General features: G+C 41.3%; 1 protein-coding gene across 1 annotated transcript in view; it reads left to right on the top strand.

Moving 5' to 3' along the window:
- Positions 1-18975, top strand: part of CAP2 (cyclase associated actin cytoskeleton regulatory protein 2) — a 203835-nt gene that overhangs the window by 147895 nt on the left and 36965 nt on the right. Inside the window, exons 6-7 of the mRNA XM_073589936.1 lie at positions 245-330; positions 9417-9519. Coding sequence (XP_073446037.1) covers positions 245-330; positions 9417-9519 — 189 coding nt within the window. The remainder of the gene's footprint in view (positions 1-244; positions 331-9416; positions 9520-18975) is intronic.

Raw genomic sequence — 18975 nt, 5'->3', positions numbered from 1 at the left:
ACATAAAAAAGCTAGACTGCAGTTTGCCAACACACACAAAGGAAAGAAATATGAGTATAACAAAACATATCTAATTGCAATAATTTTGTGGAAGAAATACCTCATTTTCAGGAACAATTTCAAGAATGCCAACACTTTTAGCTATGACTGTATACAGATATTTGCATACTCATGATATTGTTTGTGTAATTTTATTGATTTTATATCTAAGAATTAGGTAACTTTAATTTTCATTTATGTTTAGACACCGGCACCAGGTCCCTTTGTGAAGGAGATGGCTGACGCTGCTGCATTTTACACAAATAGGGTGCTCAAGGATTATAAAAATAGGTAAATTATTCACCTGTATCATTTCTATTGTTTGTAATATCCAATTATATTGAAAGCAAAAGTTCTGATTTAGGAATATATCGTTTTCTTCGTTTGGATTGACAAACTGTAAAATATTCTTTTGAAGCAATAAAGATTTTAAATGCCCCTGTGTAGGTCGCTGCATTGACACACTAGCAATATCGCTATAACGTCACTGGTTTTTTTATGTCCTTAAATCTGAGAGTCATATCGCACAAAATAGTTAATAAATAACATTTCCCACATGTCTACTTTACATCAGCACAATTTTTGAAGCATATTTTTTTGTTAGGAAGTTAAAAGTTGACCAGCGATTACTCAATTTTACAACAAAATTTGCAAAACCAATTTTTTAAGGATCACCTCACACTTTGAGGGGCCTATATGACAGAAAATACCCAAAAATGACACCATTCTAAAAATTGCACCACTCAAGGTACTCAAAACTACATTCAAGAAGTTTATTAACCCTTCGGGTGCTTCACAGGAATTTTTGAAATGTGAAAGGGAAAATAAACATTTACTTTTCTTTCACAAAAATTTTCCTGTAGACCTATTTTTTTTTTTTACTTTCGCAAGGGTAACAGGGGAAAATGGACCATATAAATGGAAACCCCCAACAAGTGACACCGTTTTGGAAACTAGACCCCTTAGGGAACTTATTTAGATGTGTATTGAGCACCTTGAACCCACAGGTGCTTCACAGAAGTTTATAACCTAGAGCCGTTGAAATAAAAAAATCACATTTTTCCCAAATAAATGTTTTAGCTCCAAATTTTGCAATTACATAAGGGTAAAAGGAGAAATTGCTCCATACAATTTGTTGTGCAATTTCTCCTGAGTACGCCCATACCCCACATGTGGGGGAATACTACTGTTTAGGCGCACGGCAGGGCTTGGAAGGGAAGGAGCGTCATTTGACTTTTTGAATGCAAAATTTGATGGAATAATTAGCGGTTGCCATGTCGCAGTTGGAGAGCCTCTGATGTGCCTAAACAGTGGAAACCCCCATAAGTGATACCATTTTGGAAACTAGACCCCTTTGGAACCTTATCTAGTTTTGTATTGAGCACCTTGAATCCTCAGGTGCTTCACAGAAGTTTATAACGTTAAGCAGTGAAAATTTTAAAAAAATCACTTTTTTCCCACAAAAATCTTTTTTAGCTACAAGTATTGTATTTTCACAAGGGAAAGAAAAGGAGACAGTGGACCCCAAAGTTTGTTGTGCAATTTCTACTGAGTTCACCGATATCCCATATGTGGTCGAAAACTATTTCTGAGGCACAGTGCAAAGCTCAGAAGGGAAGTAGAGCCATATTACAGTGCAGATTTTGCTGCACTTGTTTGAGGGTGCCATGTTACATTGAAAGAGCCCCTGAGGTGCCAGAACAGCAGAACCCCCCATAAGTGACCCCATTTTACCAATTAAACCTCTCAATTAATTAATCTTGGGGTGCAGTGATCATATTGACACCACTGGTGTGTCACAAACTTTTATGCCATTGGGCAGTGAAGAAAAAATAATTTACATTTTTACCACCAAGATTGTGTGTTAGCGCCAAGTTTTACATTTTTAAACTGGGAAATGGGTAAAACTGGCACCAGAATCTGTCCCACAATTCCTCCTGAATGTAGAAATAGCCCATATGTGGCTGTACAGTACTACTTTGCCATACGGAGAGATTCAGGAGGGACAGAGCGCTATTTGACTCCTGGAACGCAGATTTTCCTAGACTAATTTGCGTAATCCATATAATGAGCCCCTAAGTGTTAGAAAAGCAGAATCCCCCCTCATTTTGGAATTTGCAACCCTTTGGGAATTTATCTACAGATGTATTGACAATTTTGACTCCATGGAACATGCAGCAGTGGATGTTGCTGAGTGAAAATTGCAAACTGCCGTTGTAGTGACCAGTACATTATGCCCAGCCCGTGCTTCTGGAGACACGCACCTGCAGAAATGCCAAACATGTGGGCACTAAATGTAGGTTTATTCAAACTGGGGCTCAGAAGGGAGGGGGGGCATTTGGATTTGGGAGCGGAGAATTCGCTGAATTTCTTTTGGCGGGTGAGGAGCCATTTCACTTTTCCAGGGCCTTTGTGATACCAGTAATGTGGAAGCTGAGTGTGAGATCTGAGTGGAGATTTGTTTTTTTTTTGTGGATTGAGTGGAAGCTTTTATTGGGAACATTTTACATGTTTGGGATCACAGTGATCAGGCACTCTACGCTGACCACTTACCTTGGGATTTCCATCTAAATCTCTGAGTGATGTTATAGATGAAACCCCTGAGGGATTCATTCACTATAATGAGGCAACATAGTTACTCTGGACTCCGTCTGGCCTCTGTTACGCGGTGTCCTTTTCAGAAGTGCACAAAACTGTGGCCGACGGCACTTTTATGCAATCCTAAAAAGACTAACACCGCTGGCTCACAGGTCAGACGGCGTCTACAGTGCCTCCATCTGCCTCATTATAGGGTATGTTCAGCCAGAGGTTCTGTCTGAATCAAGTATTTCAGAGATTTACACGGAAATCCCAGTGTAAGCACTCAGCATGGAATTGGTTTTATTTTTTATGCCGCTCCTCGTACAGTATAAGTGATTATGCGACTTTATTCTTCGGGTCCGTGTGATTACAGCAATACCAGATTTATATCCTGTTTTTATGTTTGGCTGCTGTCACACACTAAAAGACGCTTTTTATTGCGAAAACTAGTTTTTGCATCACAATATTTTGAGAGCTATAAGTTTTTCATATTTCAGCTGACAGTCATGTTAGGGCTTGTTTTTTGCGGGACGAGTTGACGTTTTTATTGGTACAATTTTCGGGCACATGGCATTTTTTTATCTCGTTCTACTATGATTTTTGAGATACAGAATGAACAAAAACCGGCATTCAGAAATTGTTTTTTTTTATACAGTTCCGCGTGTGGTAAAATTGGTAAGGCAGCTTTATTCTTCGGGTCAGTACGATTACAGCGATACTTCATTTATATTTTTTTTATGTTTTGGCGCTTTTAAACAATAAAAGCTGTTTTCTGGAAAAAATAATTATTTTTGCATCGTTTTTTTCTGAGAGCTATAACTTTTTTTTTAATTTTCTGCTGATGGAGCTGTATGGTGGCTTATTTTTTGCGGGACAAGATGACGTTTTCATCGGTACCATATTTATTTACATCCGTCTTTTTGATCGCGTTTTATTGCACTTTCTGTTCGGCGGTATGATGATAAAGCATTGTTTTTTGCCTCGTTTTTTATTTATTTTTATGGTGTTCACTGAAGGAGTTAAGTAGTTGGACAATTTTATAGAGCGGGTTGTTATGGATGCAGCAATACCATTGTTATTGTTTTTTTTATTTACATAAAAAAATGTATTTATCGGTAAAATATTTATTTTTCTTCATTTGGGGTCTGTTTTAAATAATATTTTTTTTTTATCTTTATTAGATTATCCCAATATAGGACATCACTATATAATGTCAGATCGCTGATCTGACACTGCACAGCAGAATGTCAGATCAGGATCTGACAGGCACTGAAGGAGGCATGCCAGCGCCTGCTCTCAGCAGGCACTCACAAGCCACCTTGGCTACAGGGCCCGGAAGGACCCCGCAGCCATTTTAGTGCCGGGGGGTCTCCATGGAGACCATCAGAACAACGCGATTGCATTGTGTTGTTCTGATGGTGCCGTGCAGGGAACCCACAGCTGACAGCGGTATCAGAGGGGTTAAAAGCCCGGGATTGGTGCTAGCACCGATCGTGGGCATTGCTGCGGGGTGTCAGCTGTGACATACAGCTGACACTCGCACCCGATCGCCGCAGCACTCAGCGTGAGGCCGCGCAATAGCGGCGCAATACTAGTACTGCTCTCCCATATAGTGAACATGTTAAATTAAAAAAAAAAAAAATTGTGGAATTGCACTTTTTTGCAATTTCACTGCATTTGGATTTTTTTCCCACTTTCCAGTACACTATATGGTAAAATCAATGGTGCCCTTCAAAAGTACAACTTATCCTGCAAAAAACAACCCTCATATAGTTTGATGGAAAAAAAAAAGTTATGGCTCTTGGAAGAAGGAGAGGAAAAAACTAAAAGGAAAAAAACGTAAAATGGTCATAGTGTGAAGGGGTTAAAAAGTAAAGCTTTCACATGAGATTTTAGAATTTCGAAGTAAAAAAAGAATAAAAAAGTCAGCCCAATAAATTAAAAATATTCAGAAATTCTGCCTTCAACACTGCAGACCAGTGGGCCAGTCCTTGTTTTAGCTGTGGCTTACAGAAGAGATCGTGGTTTATATTAGTATTCTCCGCAAGTCCCGATTAGTATAGAGTGAATGATACCACCTGTTTCCAGAGGAGATCCATTACCCATGTACTGTAGTTTCAGCTGTTACACAAGTTGCCAAACAAAATACTTACGTTGTGAATTTGACCATTATTATCGGTTTTGTGAGCGCCAACTGCTGTCCAGTCAGTGCAATGCAAACAAGCCTGTCACCCGAAAGAACTGTACAAACCAAGCAAAGGAGCAGAGTGTACCCTTGGTTTGGCCAAGCAGTTCAGTGCACTTATTACTTTTTTTACTATTTCCACTCTCCTCTGGCTCCTGTAAAGCCAGAAATGTCAGAGCTTCAGATACAAAAGAAGTAGGTAGGAAGGTGCAATGAACTATCTGGCCAAACCAACAGTGGACAAAGCACTTGTTTCCTTTGAACAGTCAATTTGTGCTGTCAGGCTCCACCAATACAGACCCCAGTATCTTATGGCATCTAGCTGATGTATGAAATGATCTAGGGCCTATCCCAACCAACCAAAATCTTCCCTGATTCATAGGGTATTTTTAGCTGATAATGTTATAGCATATAATCTTAGGATATGCAGTAAAATTATGATATGTGATAGTTAGATCTTTAATATTTCCAATTGAAGAATTAAGGATCCAAGTCTCCTGTCGCTTTTCTTCTGCCTAGCTGGTCTCTCAGCCATCTGCACATTCCTGCATAGTGGATGGCAAGAGCATTGCTAAGAATCAGTGGGAAGTACTGGCAGTCAGATCACTGTCATTCAAAAATTAATGGCAGCTCCTAGAGGTAATTTCTTTCCTTGTGGAGAGTGACACAATTGACAGGTTCTCATCCAGCCAAATCAGACTTCTTGCTTTGCACTTATGAGGAGCAAGCACCGCAAAACATGTGTCTTCATATAGGATGTCTGGTTTGGCTTTCATTCTCAGTCATGACTTTTAGTATTGCTACTTCCAGTAGATGGCACTAGCGTTCAAATCCTCTTCTTCTCTGAAGCAGTATGTGACAGCAGTGGGTGTGGACTCAGTGCGCCTCTGGCCTGATCTTCACTCAAACTCTGATGGTTAGGTTAAGCGTGGACTGTTAGGTTAGTCCCCAGTTTCCACTCCAGGGCAGTACCCGTATCTGCAGCACCTAACAAACGGGTCAAGGCAGGAATACGTAGTACAGAGTGCGAAGGCATATGAGTCATGACATATTCTAGTCATTTACTATGATGAGAAAATTTTTGTGGCAGTATTAACGAAGTCTATCTGCCATGACATATTATTTTTACCCACAATAACCAGATAAAGTAGAAAAAGTCACAAACAAATGTATAAATATCCGTAACACACAGCCATCGTTACACTTTACTCGAGGGTTGTCAGTCACCCAGGTTTCCTACTCCCCAGAATGAGAGGTCTTTCTAATTATTCCGTGAAAACCCACCTTCCTTGATCAATTCACAACAGATTTGTTAAAACAAAATTTGCTTTGTAGTGGGAAATGCTTGTCAACAATAAACTAGGCTAACTTTTTTAAGTGGCTGCCGAAAGTTAACTGTAATAAGGATTTACTCTCTGTATATAATTGCAGCCTTGACGTTAAGCCAACAGGGCCACTATCCCAGTGAAAGCACTTTGAGATGGCAATCACAGTAGCATGTAAGTTGTATCTAGGCAACATCATTATGGAAACATTGTGATGGCGATACATCACGACTAGACTGGTAGTGTTAATAGCTAAACCTTGGAAGAAATAATATGTTAGGCTCAAGCATGGGTCATTTCAGTACAGTCTAAAATTATCTGCCACTTAAAAGACTTTCAATTCAGATCATTTGTTGTGGAGACCACACACTTAGGAAAACATGAAAATTTAATTTTTTTTTCTAGCACGGTTTTTTTTTGTGACAAAAAAAAATCTGTTTTATTTATCCAGCAAATAATTTATTTTCTTTAAATACATCTCTAAATGAGAATTGAACCGTGTGCCAGGGTTCTAAAGGCATGTAAATAAAAAAAACAACATTACTGCATACAGAAACAGCTCCATACTTCTCTATAGGTTCTGTCTGGCATGACCACACACAACTTGTAGACCGTCGTGGGGATGTATATAGAAGAAAGCAGCCATTGTTGTGTAATCCTCTATAACTCTTTTAAACATACAGTTGTGTGAAAAAGTGTTTGCCCTGTTCCTGATTTCCTATTCTTTTTCATGTTTGTCACACAACTGTTTCAGATCACCAAACAAATTTAAATATTAGACAAATATTAGACAAAGATAACACAAGTAAGCACAAAATGCAGTTTTTAAAGGAAAGTCTTTATTAAGAGAAAAAGAAATCCAAACCTACAGGGCCCTGTGTGAAAAAGTGATTGCTCCCTAAACCTAAAAAGCTGGTTGAGGCACCCTTAGCAGCAACAACTGCAATCAAGCGTTTGCGATAACTGGCAATGAGTCTTTTACAATGATCTGGAGAAATGTTGACGCACTCATCTTTGCAGAATTGTTGTAATTCAGCCACATTGGAGGGTTTCCGAGCATGAACCACCTTTTTAAGGTCATGTCACAGCATCTCATTCTAATTAAGGTCACAGAAGGTACAATGTTCTTTTCTATGTATGCTGATATGACTTGCCAAAAAGCTCCATTTTGTATCGTCTGTCCAAGGACATTCTTCTTGAAGATTTGTGGCTTATCAATATTCATTTTGCCAAAATCAAGTGTTGATTTTTTTTTATAATTTGCTTTCAACAGTGGTTTCTTCCTTGGTCATTTTTCCAATAAGTCCACTTTGGCCAATAGAGCAATAAATGGTGTGATCTGACACTGGGGTACCTTGACCTTTTAGTTCACCTTTAATCTCTTTGGAAGTTGTTTTGGGCTCTTTGATTAACATTCATATTATCCGTCTTTTTAAAATGTCATCAATTTTCCTCTTGTGGCCAGGTCCAAGGAGGTTGGCTACAGTCCCATAAACCTTACACATCTAAATAATACATGCAACTGTAGTAACAGGAACATCAAACTGTTTGGAGATGGTCTTATAACCTTTAGCCTTAATATGTTTGTACATAATGTAAGGTAGCGCTGTCATTCAGGTAGGGGACACTCGCTTGGCAGCCAATAAATCACATCCGGCACAGGTTTCTTAACATATCTCCAACAGTCCATGCGGTTTATTAGGCATCATAAACCAGGAACAGCAACAGAAAGTTCATATAAACAGCATAGCTTCACTCCGATTATCCTGTGCACACAGGTTGTGCAATGTCCAGTACACAAGCTCTCTAGTCTCAGAGTTATATCCCCTGTCCGGGTTAACTCATGGCTGCTTCTCAGTGCAGACCTTCATTCCCTCCAGGGAACTCTCACACACACGTCTCACGTGTACAGGAAGGCAGACCCATCTTCCTTCAGTCGGTCTCACGTCAGCCCAGACGAGACCTTTCATACGGACCAACCAGGTCCCAGCATTCACTCATGTGACCTACCCTGGCCACCTTATATGGTCCGTAGCCACGCCCACCGGATCACATGGCTATGACCTCATCACAGGCCTTTCAAGCATTCATACACATATACTTTACTATGGTGTTTTTAGACACACCCCTAGGTGGATTTGTAGGTAGCTCTCCCTAACACATTGGCACGAAAGATCAGCTCTGCTGATCAGCACATAATCAAGCCTTCATCCCAAGGCCACCCACCTTGAGATACATTACGATCATTCAGCATCCTACTCCTATCAGGACACTGGAAATGCTTATATGCCTGTCCTGGGACACCCACACAGCGCCCCCTAGCAGACACAGTGGTCACTACACCACAATAATTTGTATTTCGAATTTCCTTAGACAGTGCTGTCTTTAGCTTCCTTTGGTCTATGTTCAGTGTGGTGTGTGGTACATACCATGATACCAAACAGCACAGTGACTACTTTTCATAATTTAAATAGGCAGACTGGCTGATTACAAGTTTGTAGACACTTGTGATGATAATTAAATGACACATCTTAGTTTAATATGTCCCTATGGTCAAAATATTTTCAGACTTTTCTTGGGGTACCATCATTTTTGTCCAGGCCATTTCCATTAGTTTGTCTTTTACATTTTTTTTCTATTTCTATTTAACCACAATTCAAAAGCAACATCTGATTTTCATTAGTTAACCATTTAAATTCAAATTGATATTGAAAATTACTTTTGTCAGTTTCAAGTTATTTCCATGACCATTTTTTACTTTAACAGAAGAACCAACAATTTTGCCCCTTTGTGTGGGGCGGCACGGTGGCTCAGTGGTTAGCCCAGTGGTTGGTCCTGGGTTCGAATCCCACCAAGGACAACATCTGCAAGGAGTTTGTATGTTCTCCCCGTGTTTGCGTGGGTTTCCTCCGGGCTCTCCGGTTTCCTCCCACATTCTAAAGACATACTGATAGGGAATTTAGATTGTGAGCCCCATCGGGGACAGTGATGATAATGTGTGCAAACTGTAAAGCGCTGCGGAATATGTTAGCTCTACATAAAAAAAATAAAGATTATTATTAATTGACATTTATATTTAAACCAGCAAGATCATGTATTTAGTTGGAAGAACTTGTATGTTGATGACAGATTCCATATAAAATGGAGCAAAAGGTTGGTATGGGCTAGATGGGTATGTAGCATTCGCTAAGCTATTTCTTAAAGTGATCCTTAATGCCATGTTGGTAATGTATGATGTAGATTTATAGAGTCAGTGATATAAATACTTGTCTTTTATTGTACCATAGTGATGTGCGTCATGTTGACTGGGTAAAGTCCTACCTGAGTATTTGGACTGATCTTCAAGCATACATTAAGGAGTATCATACCACAGGAACTTCATGGAATAGTGTAAGTAGTTACCAAACATTTCCTATTCTTATATCTGTTTTAGCAGGTTGGCATGATATGCTTTAAACAACAGATTATATACATGGCATGTAGTTATTGCTTGTCTTTACATCACATTGGGATATCAGTAGTTTACACAATATTGATATACAGAGAACAGTCATGTTTGCATTGGAGTAGGTAGGTTGCGTAGTATTCGATAGGGTAATGTAAAGCTGGAGTCACACATAGCGACGTACCAGCGATCCCGACAACGACATCAACGTGTCAGGATCGCTGGTAAGTCGCTATGTGATCGCTGGTGAGCTGTCAAACAGACAGCTTCACCAGCGATCAGCACAGCGATGCCGAGCGCCCGGCATCGCTGTGTTTGTTAGCGCTGATGCCATATCCCTGTAAAAAAATAGAATTAAAATAAAAAATATTGTTATTCTCACCTTCCGACGTCCCGCGCAGCCATCCTGCCTCTCTCCACGCTCCGGTCCCAGTAATCCTTTGTGAGAATGACAGCGAGAATGTCACGGTCTCGCGGCAGCGCGACGTCTCGTGGTCATTCGTGCAAAGGATCACTGGGACCGGAGCGTGGGGAGAGGCAGGATGGCTGCGCGGGAGGTCGGAAGGTGAGAATAACAATATTTTTTATTTTTTTTATTATTTTTTACAGCTGATCGCTGGTCTCCCGCCTGTCACACGCAGCGATGCGTGCTGGCCAGCGGGAGACCAGCGACAAAAAATATGTCCAGAGGTTTCTTGCAGCAATCAGTGATACCGGCAGGGGGGCCGGTCGCTGATCGCTGTCACACACAGCGACCTCGCTGGTGAGATCGCTGTTGTGTCACAAAAGTTGTGACTCAGCAGCGATCTCGCTAGCGAGATTGCTGTGTGTGACTCCCGCTTAGGCTATACTCCACTGCAATGTCTGGGAAGTTCCTGTCGGATATATCAAAGCTATTGCTCACTATCTGATGGAAGCCAGAGTGTCCTTTTGGCCTCCATTGGTCTGGTTTATCTCATTTTATCTTTTTTTCAACTACAGTGCCTTGCGAATGTATTCGGCTCCCTGGAACTTTTCCACCTTTTCCCACATATCATGTTTCAAACATAAAGATACCAAATGTAAAGTTTTGGTGAAGAATCAACAACAAGTGGAACACAATTGTGAAGCTGAATGAAATTTATTGTTTATTAAATTTTTGTGGAAATTCAAAAACTGAAAAGTGGGGCGTGCAATATTATTCGGCCCCATTAACTTAATACTGTGTTGCACAACCTTTTGCTGCGATTTACAGCTGCAAGTCGCTTGGGGTACGTCTCTATCAGTTTTGTACATCGAGAGACTGAAATTCTTGCCCATTCTTCCTTGGCAAACAGCTGAAGCTTAGTGAGGTTTGATGGAGATCATTTGTGAACAGCAGTTTTCAGCTGTTTCCACAGATTCTCGATTGGATTCAGGTCTGGACTTTGACTTGGCCATTCTAACACCTGGATACGTTTATTTGTGAACCATTCCATTGTAGCTTTTGCTTTATGTTTGGGATCATTGTCTTGTTGGAAGACAGATCTCCGTCCCAGTCTGAGGTCTTTTGCAGACTCTAACAGGTTTTCTTCAAGAATGGTCCTGTATTTGGCTCCATCCATCTTCCCATCAATTTTAACCATCTTCCCTGTCCCTGCTGAAGAAAAGCAGCCCCAAACCATGATGCTGCCACCACCATGTTTGACAGTGGGGATGGTGTGTTCAGGGTGTTGAGCTGTGTTGCCTTTACGCCAAACATATCATTTGGCATTGTTGCCAAAAAGTTCGATTTTGGTTTCATCTGACCAGAGCACCTTCTTCCACATTTTTGGTGTGTCTCCCAGGTGGCTTGTTGCAAACTTTAAGCAACACTTTTTATGGATATCTTTGAGAAATGGCTTTCTTCTTGCCACTCTTCCATAAAGGCCAGATTTGTGTAGTGCATGACTGATTGTTGTCCTATGGACAGACTGTCCCACCTCAGCTGTAGATCTCTGCAGTTCATCCAGAGTGATCATGGGCCTCTTGGCTGCATCTCTGATCAGTCTTCTCCTTGTTTGAGATGAAAGTTTAGAGGGACAGCCGGGTCTTGGTAGATTTTCAGTGGTATGATACTCCTTCCATTTCAATATGATCGCTTGCACAGTGCTCCTTGTGATGTTTAAAGTTTTGGAAATCATTTTGTATCCAAATCCGGCTTTAAACTTCTCCACAACAGTATTACGGACCTGCCTGTTGTGTTCCTTGGTCTTCATGATGCTCTCTGTGCTTCAAACAGAACCCTGAGACTATCACAGAGCAGGTGCATTTATATAGAGACTTGATAACACAGGTGGATTATATTTATCATCGTTCGTCATTTAGGACAACATTGGATCATTCAGAGATCCACAATGAATTTCTGGAGTGAGTTTGCTGCACTGAAAGTAAAGGGGCCGAATAATATTGCACACCCCACTTTTCAGTAATTTAATTTCCACAAAAATTTAAAATAAACCAATAAATTTCGTTCAACTTCACAATTGTGTCCCACTTGTTGTTGATTCATCACCAAAAATTTACATTTGGTATCTTTATGTTTGAAGCATAATATATGGGAAAAGGTTGAAAAGTTCCAGGGGGCCGAATACTTTCGCAAGGCACTGTATATGGAAAATCTATCTTGTTAGTGAGAAACCTCTCTAACTTACAAGTTTCTGGGATTCAGTTTACAGCCGGTGACAATAGAAGAAATATACAGGTATATGACTTCCAATAATCTCCAGGGCTTTTCTCAGAGTGTCTGTATATTTAATACCGTTCATGAATTTAGACATGTTGTATACTAATGTATGTATTTCTTACTTAATAGCAAGCAACATAATTCATTACTGTATAATAAGTAAAAGACACTCCCTGTTTCCTCCCAGCTTAGTCACACCTCTCTGTAGTTCTTTGTTTCAGTGTTCTCAATTGAGCTACCACACACACTGTTAGATTTGACAGGCCTGAAGATATTAGGCCCATCCTTACTACACTGCTCAAAAAAATAAAGGGAACACTTAAACAACAGAATATAACTCCAAGTAAATCAAACTTCTGTGAAATCAAACTGTCCACTTAGGAAGCAACACTGATTGACAATCAATTTCACATGCTGTTGTGCAAATGGAATAGACAACAGATGGAAATTATTGGCAATTATCAAGACACCCTCAATAAAGGAGTGGTTCTGCAGGTGGGGACCACAGACCACATCTCAGTACCAATGCTTTCTGGCTGATGTTTTGGTCACTTTTGAATGTTGATTGTGCTTTCACACTCATAGTAGCATGAGATGGACTCTACAACCCACACAAGTGGCTAAGGTAGTGCAACTCATCCAGGATGGCACATGAATGTGACCTGTAGCAAGAAGGTTTGCTGTGTCTGTCAGCGTAGCTTCCAGAGGCTGGAGGCGCTTCCAGGAGACAGGCCAGTAAACCAGGAGACGTGGAGGGGGCCGTAGGAGAGCAACAACCCAGCAGCAGGACCGCTACCTCCGCCTTTGTGCAAGGAGGAACAGGAGGAGCACTGCCAGAGCCCTTGCAAAATGACCTCCAGCAGGCCACAAATGTGCATGTGTCTGCACAAACGGTTAGAAACCGACTCCATGAGGATGGTCTGAGGGCCTGACGTCCATAGATGGGGGTGAAAGCACAACCAACATTCAAAAGTGACCAAAACATCAGCCAGAAAGTATTGGTACTGAGATGTGGTCTGTGGTCCCCACCTGCAGAACCACTCTTTTATTGAGGGTGTCTTGATAATTGCCAATAATTTCCATCTGTTGTCTATTCCATTTGCACAACAGCATGTGAAATTGATTGTCAAACAGTGTTGCTTCCTAAGTGGACAGTTTGATTTCACAGAAGTTTGATTTACTTGGAGTTATATTCTGTTGTTTAAGTGTTCCCTTTATTTTTTTGAGCAGTGTATAAAGTTGGCTATACACAGTTGATAGCTGTCAGCCGAGTTGTCCCTACGCAGGAGTGTTCGCTTGGCCAAGTGCTCCTGCATTCTTTTTGAGAAAACTGCAGACTGACATGCCGCCAGTATCTTATCTCCATGATAACTATTTGATCCGCAACCCAAATCAGACATGCTCAATTGACATTTTCCCCGATTATCCAATCCCCCCCGATATCGATGGAGTCAGCTGACATAACTCTAATTTGTATGGGGGCCTTATCAGTCTGCTGTACTATTATGATTATGTAACAGAATATATTGTTAATGTCACAGGGCAGTAAGGGGAAAACAGGGGATGTGGAACCAGGGCCCCTGAACTGCCCCTAAGACTAAGGGGGTGCCCTGACTTTCCTTAACTTTGGGATACACTTAAAGGTAGTGAGGCCCAAGTGTCTGACCTGTCCCTATCTCCTGTTCAGCCCTGAGCTAAACACCCAAACCCCTCCCCAGGAGGTGAGACAGGGAATAAAGTAAACTGCACCAAAGATCAGGGAAAGGGTAATACAGACACCTCGGGGTTAAATAAACTGAAAGACAAGACTTTGCTTGCTCTGCGGCAATGCTCCAGGATAGCAGAGTTAGCCACTTGAAAATAGCAGACAACTGACGATCCACAGCTCCTGAACTCCAGCTTGGTTGGTCTCCAAAGAGAAACAATATCACCAACAGTTAGTTGGTGCACCTGGTGAGCTTATGTAGGTAGGTGGGAGTGGTTTCCGCCTGCATAGATAATTAATCACAATGCAGTAACACCAGCGGCCACCGGGGGGAAAAACTCACCAGAAGACCAACCAATGATGCAGTAACACCAGCGGCCACCGGGGGCAAAAACTAATATTAACCCCCGATGGCCTGAAAGCAAAAAAGTTTTAATATGAGAGCCTGAATCTGCCACAGATCCAAAAATGGATCGTGACAGTTACTGTAGGTTGCCATATAGTGGCATACAGTATATTAGAGGCATCCAGCAAAAATATACATTGGGAAATCCTTTTGATGTATAGAGTATCTCCAGCATGCACTGCAAATGTATTCAACCCCATCTGCTGCAAAAATCAAATGGAAAGACATAAATGTTAGTGCATGCTTCAGAAGAATGGCAACATGCCGTAAAATTATTCAGATTCTCTCCACAACATGTGAATGGGTTTTGTTACACTGTGGATGGTAGGTAGACTACTGGTGTATTGCAGGAGATTAGTTTGGTAATCTAAGGTCCATTAGGCTAGATAGATTACATTCTGTCTTTTGGGGGAGATTATTTTGTGTAAATTAAGGTAATGTCGATTATCTAATCTCTAGTAGGAAATTGGGACAAGAGCAAGTTAACTCTTAGGGTATGTGCACGCGTTGCGGTTTTTCATGCATTTCCACTGCGTTTTTGGACACGTGGAAGTGCATCAAATCTGCAGTGCAGAGTGCACACAATATAAATCAATGGGAAATCGCAGCGTTTTACTTTCCGCAGCATGTCAATTCTTTGTGCGGATCTGCAGCGTTTCTGCACCCATTGACTTGTATTGAATCGGGCACTTCCGCAGCAAAACCGCAAGTCTAAAGAAGATCTGCGGTTTTGCTGCAGATGAAACACTGCAGATCGGGAGGAGGGAAGTATGTTAGCGGAGTGTGGGAGGTGACTGTGTGCTTGTATGGTGTGTGGGCGGTGACTGTGTGCATGTATGGTGTGTGCAGGTTATGTGTGTGCTTGTGGGGGGCTCTGTGGGGCTGTGCGGGGGTCTTGCGGGGCTGTGTGGGGGTCTTGCGGGGCTATGCGCGGGTCTGCGGTGCAGTGCAGGTGTCTTGGGGGGCTGTGCGGGGCTGTGCAGGGGTCTTGTGGAGCTGTGTGGGGGTCTTGCGGGCTGTGTGGGGGTCTGCGTGTGTGTGTGTATGCAGGCATCGTCCAATGGGACTAATAGTCCCATCCGGCTATGCCTGCTACAGTGACAGTGATTGACATATTAGCCAATGATGGGACAGTAGTATTCCCATCATCCAGCTAATGTGTTGAATAAAAAACACACACACATATAGTTCATACCATATTCTGCTAATCCCCGAAGCCCTCGCTCACCTAAAGAAAAATTAAAATAATAAACAAACACTATACTCCCTGTATCTACATAATCCATTTAATAACGATTGTCCCACGACGATCTCCTGTGGAGAGCTGTCACATCAGGGGCTGTAGTGATACAATGACAGAGATAATCCTCCGCATTGTATCACTCCGCCTCCGACAGATCACCTGAGTTCACCTGTCACTTTGCGGAACTACAGCGTGAGAATTTTCTCACGCTGTAGTGCCATAAAGCAAGAGGCTTATCTCAGATGACACACTGCTGGAGGGTTAACTCCAGTCAGTTTGTCATCGGAGGCCTATAGAGCGGTCACATCTGCTGATGGGACTGCTTTATAGGGGAGATCGCCGTGGGACAATTATTATTAATGGGATTACGTCGGACAGGTAATGTATTGTTGGTTTGTTGTTTTGGGTTTTTTTTGCAGGTGATCGATGGCTTCGAGTGGATTAGGCATGTAATAAAAATAATGAAAAACCGTGTCGTGTTTTATTTCAATAAAATAATTTATTCTTATGTGTGTCAGTGTTTTTTTAAAACTTTCTTACTATAAGATTAATAATGGATAGGTGTCTTATTGACGCCTCTCCATTATTAACCGGGCTTAATGTCACCTTGCAAAAGCAAGGTGACATTAACCCCTTATTACCCCATATGCCACCGCTACACGGCAGTGGGAAGAGAGGGGCTAAGTGCTAGAATTGGCGCATCGTATAGATGTGCCATTTCTGGGGCGGCTGCGGGCTGGTATTTGTAGCCAGGGGGCCAATATCCATGGCCCTTCCTAGGCTATGAATATCAGCCCACAGCTGTCTGCGTAGCCTTTCTGGCTATAAAATATAGGGGGCCCAGACGTCATTTTTTTTTCGGTCCCCCTATTTTAATAGCCAGTAAAGGCTATGCAGACAGCTGCGGGCTGATATTCATAGCCAGGGAAGATCCATGGGTATTACCCCTTTCCCAGGCTATAAATATTGGCCCCCGGCCGTCGGCTTACCCTCTGTGGCACAGAAAATTGCGCTGGAGCCCATGTCATTTTTTTCCCATTTTTTTTTTTTTCAAAATTATACATTGTTCATTAATAAACATCGGTCTTGCTACAGTATTTATCTATCTATATCTATCCATAGATATATCAAAAGATGGATATATCTATAGCTATATCTATGGATATATCTATAGATATAGATAGATACATATATCTATTGTCGGGATCCCTCAGATTACTCTTTCATCTGAAGGACCGATGTTCTTAGGTGTGAAGCACCATATGTCTCTAATCAATTGCTCCGTCGAGAAGGATAACACAGACACGGCTGTATAATACCACTCGGGATGCCTGCCAAGACGCCTCTGGCTTATCAGTTAGGCTTCCGTCTTTTATAGCAAAGAATTTAGACATTTACAGACATGCGCAGTATAAAAAATGATTTCACAACTTGTTTTCTACAAAGAAAGTTATGTAGGCTAAAAAGCAGAGGTATTTGACCTTGGTTCACAAGGGAGATGTCTGAGACATCTCCTCCAAGAACAGATAAGGTTTTAAACAAGAGAATGCAACATAGACAGAACTCAATTTAACTCCTTTAGTTCCTATCATTCCCCCCTTTGACATCTTCATTTTCCACAATCTGGAACACTGGATCCTGCAACAACAGCGGATAGTGGCTCGTTCACCAGGTACTATCCCAGGCCGACGGGTTGCCCAAGGGAGACAGGTCTTCTACCTTCTCCATCCCCCAGATACTGAAGCCACATCCATCATTGCAAGAGTACGCTCCTTCATGCCAGAAATGAGATGTCAATCTAGGACTCAAAGGAATAATAGTTAAATTCTTGTTGTTTACAGTCAAACTTCCTTATCTATTTCTACATCTTTTCTTGCATACAGAGATACACCAAAAAACAAGTTTCAATAGCACATATATTACGAAGATACAAACAACAATACGTAATAGACTTAGTATAATCCCAGTTATCCAGCCTCCAATACCCTTAAACCAATTAGCTGGATTAAGAAAGGAGAATGTATCTGACCACCAACTATCCTTAGTACGATCATTGTCTTTATCGTACTGATCTCTAAGTTTATGTACATCCTCTATTTTTAATTTTAACTTTAAACTACTATTGGGATCTATATAATGACAGCAAGCTGGTCCGATGACTTGACACATACCTCCTTGCGCTGCAGTTAAATAATCTAATACTATGGTATGCTGATTAGTGGCTATGATGAGCTGATTTTGGACAGCAACGGTGGTGTTCAATATATCCAATATATCCCATATTTGGTCATCTAAGTAATCTGTAGCCCTGACTAATTTATCCCACATTTGAGTAATCATAGGATAAATAAAAATAGAACTGACAATTTTATTAGCCACACTCATCTGCACTATATGTGGTCTCCCAGAGAGGCGAGGTGTATTGTCAGCAGCTCTTTTGTACAACGTGTGTTTAGGTATGCTCTGAGTATTCAACTGGTCATTCGGAATAACAAAGGTAGCTGGAGTCAAACGACCCAGAGTACAAGCACGTTTTACCCCTACTGGCAACCATTTATATGCATTGTCTCCACATATCCAGTACATGTCACTAGGTAGGTCCCATAGGGCTGAATGTTGTAATACCAGTCTATGAACTAAATCTATGAACGCAGATACATTCTGAAGCATACACCAATTTGGAAGTTGTCCTAAAGGGCTACACTACCCTACATCGGAATTTCCACAGGTGGGAGTTCCATTCTCATATCCAGATGACTCGTTGCAAGGTATATTACCTGAAATATTAAAACAAGTTTCATTATTGCCCTGGGGAAATAAATTGGAATACTCCCAGGACGTGTTATGCAACCTTCTTTCTAGCAGTATTGATTTGAAGGCATCAGTAGAGTGGGAAGTTACATTAAAACTAACTTGTAGGCCATACATTGGAATTTGCCCCAGGTAGGTTAATCGAGTTCTATTCCTGGGTACCCAAGCCCCCCCTTTATATGCCAGATATTGAAGGTATGTATTACTTCCTGAAAGATTACCCTGCCACCAAGGGTATCCTACCCATCCCACAATAGGTATTCCAACAGTTGTGTTCCATAACTTCACATTATTTGTGGCATTATTAGCAAGTGTATCAGAACAACTGGTCCAGGCAAATAATTCCTCGGGTGGCATAGGAATAACAAGGAACGGAATACTAGTGGCTGATACTGGTGAATGTGTGCAGATCCAGCAAATGATTTGACCAATCATTCAGTAATTTTTCATGATGTTGTATAAACTTATTATTCAAGGACATTGGAGAATTTAGATTGTCCCACACAGCTACCATTATTACAGATAATGCAACAAAACCAAACCAAAACATTAT

This window comes from Dendrobates tinctorius, unplaced genomic scaffold, assembly GCF_039654945.1.
Source record: "Dendrobates tinctorius isolate UK_male_01 unplaced genomic scaffold, ASM3965494v1 ptg000115l, whole genome shotgun sequence".
Taxonomy (NCBI): domain Eukaryota; kingdom Metazoa; phylum Chordata; class Amphibia; order Anura; family Dendrobatidae; genus Dendrobates; species Dendrobates tinctorius.
Note: the sequence above shows the minus strand (reverse complement) of the source record. Positions and strands in the feature narration are given on the sequence as shown.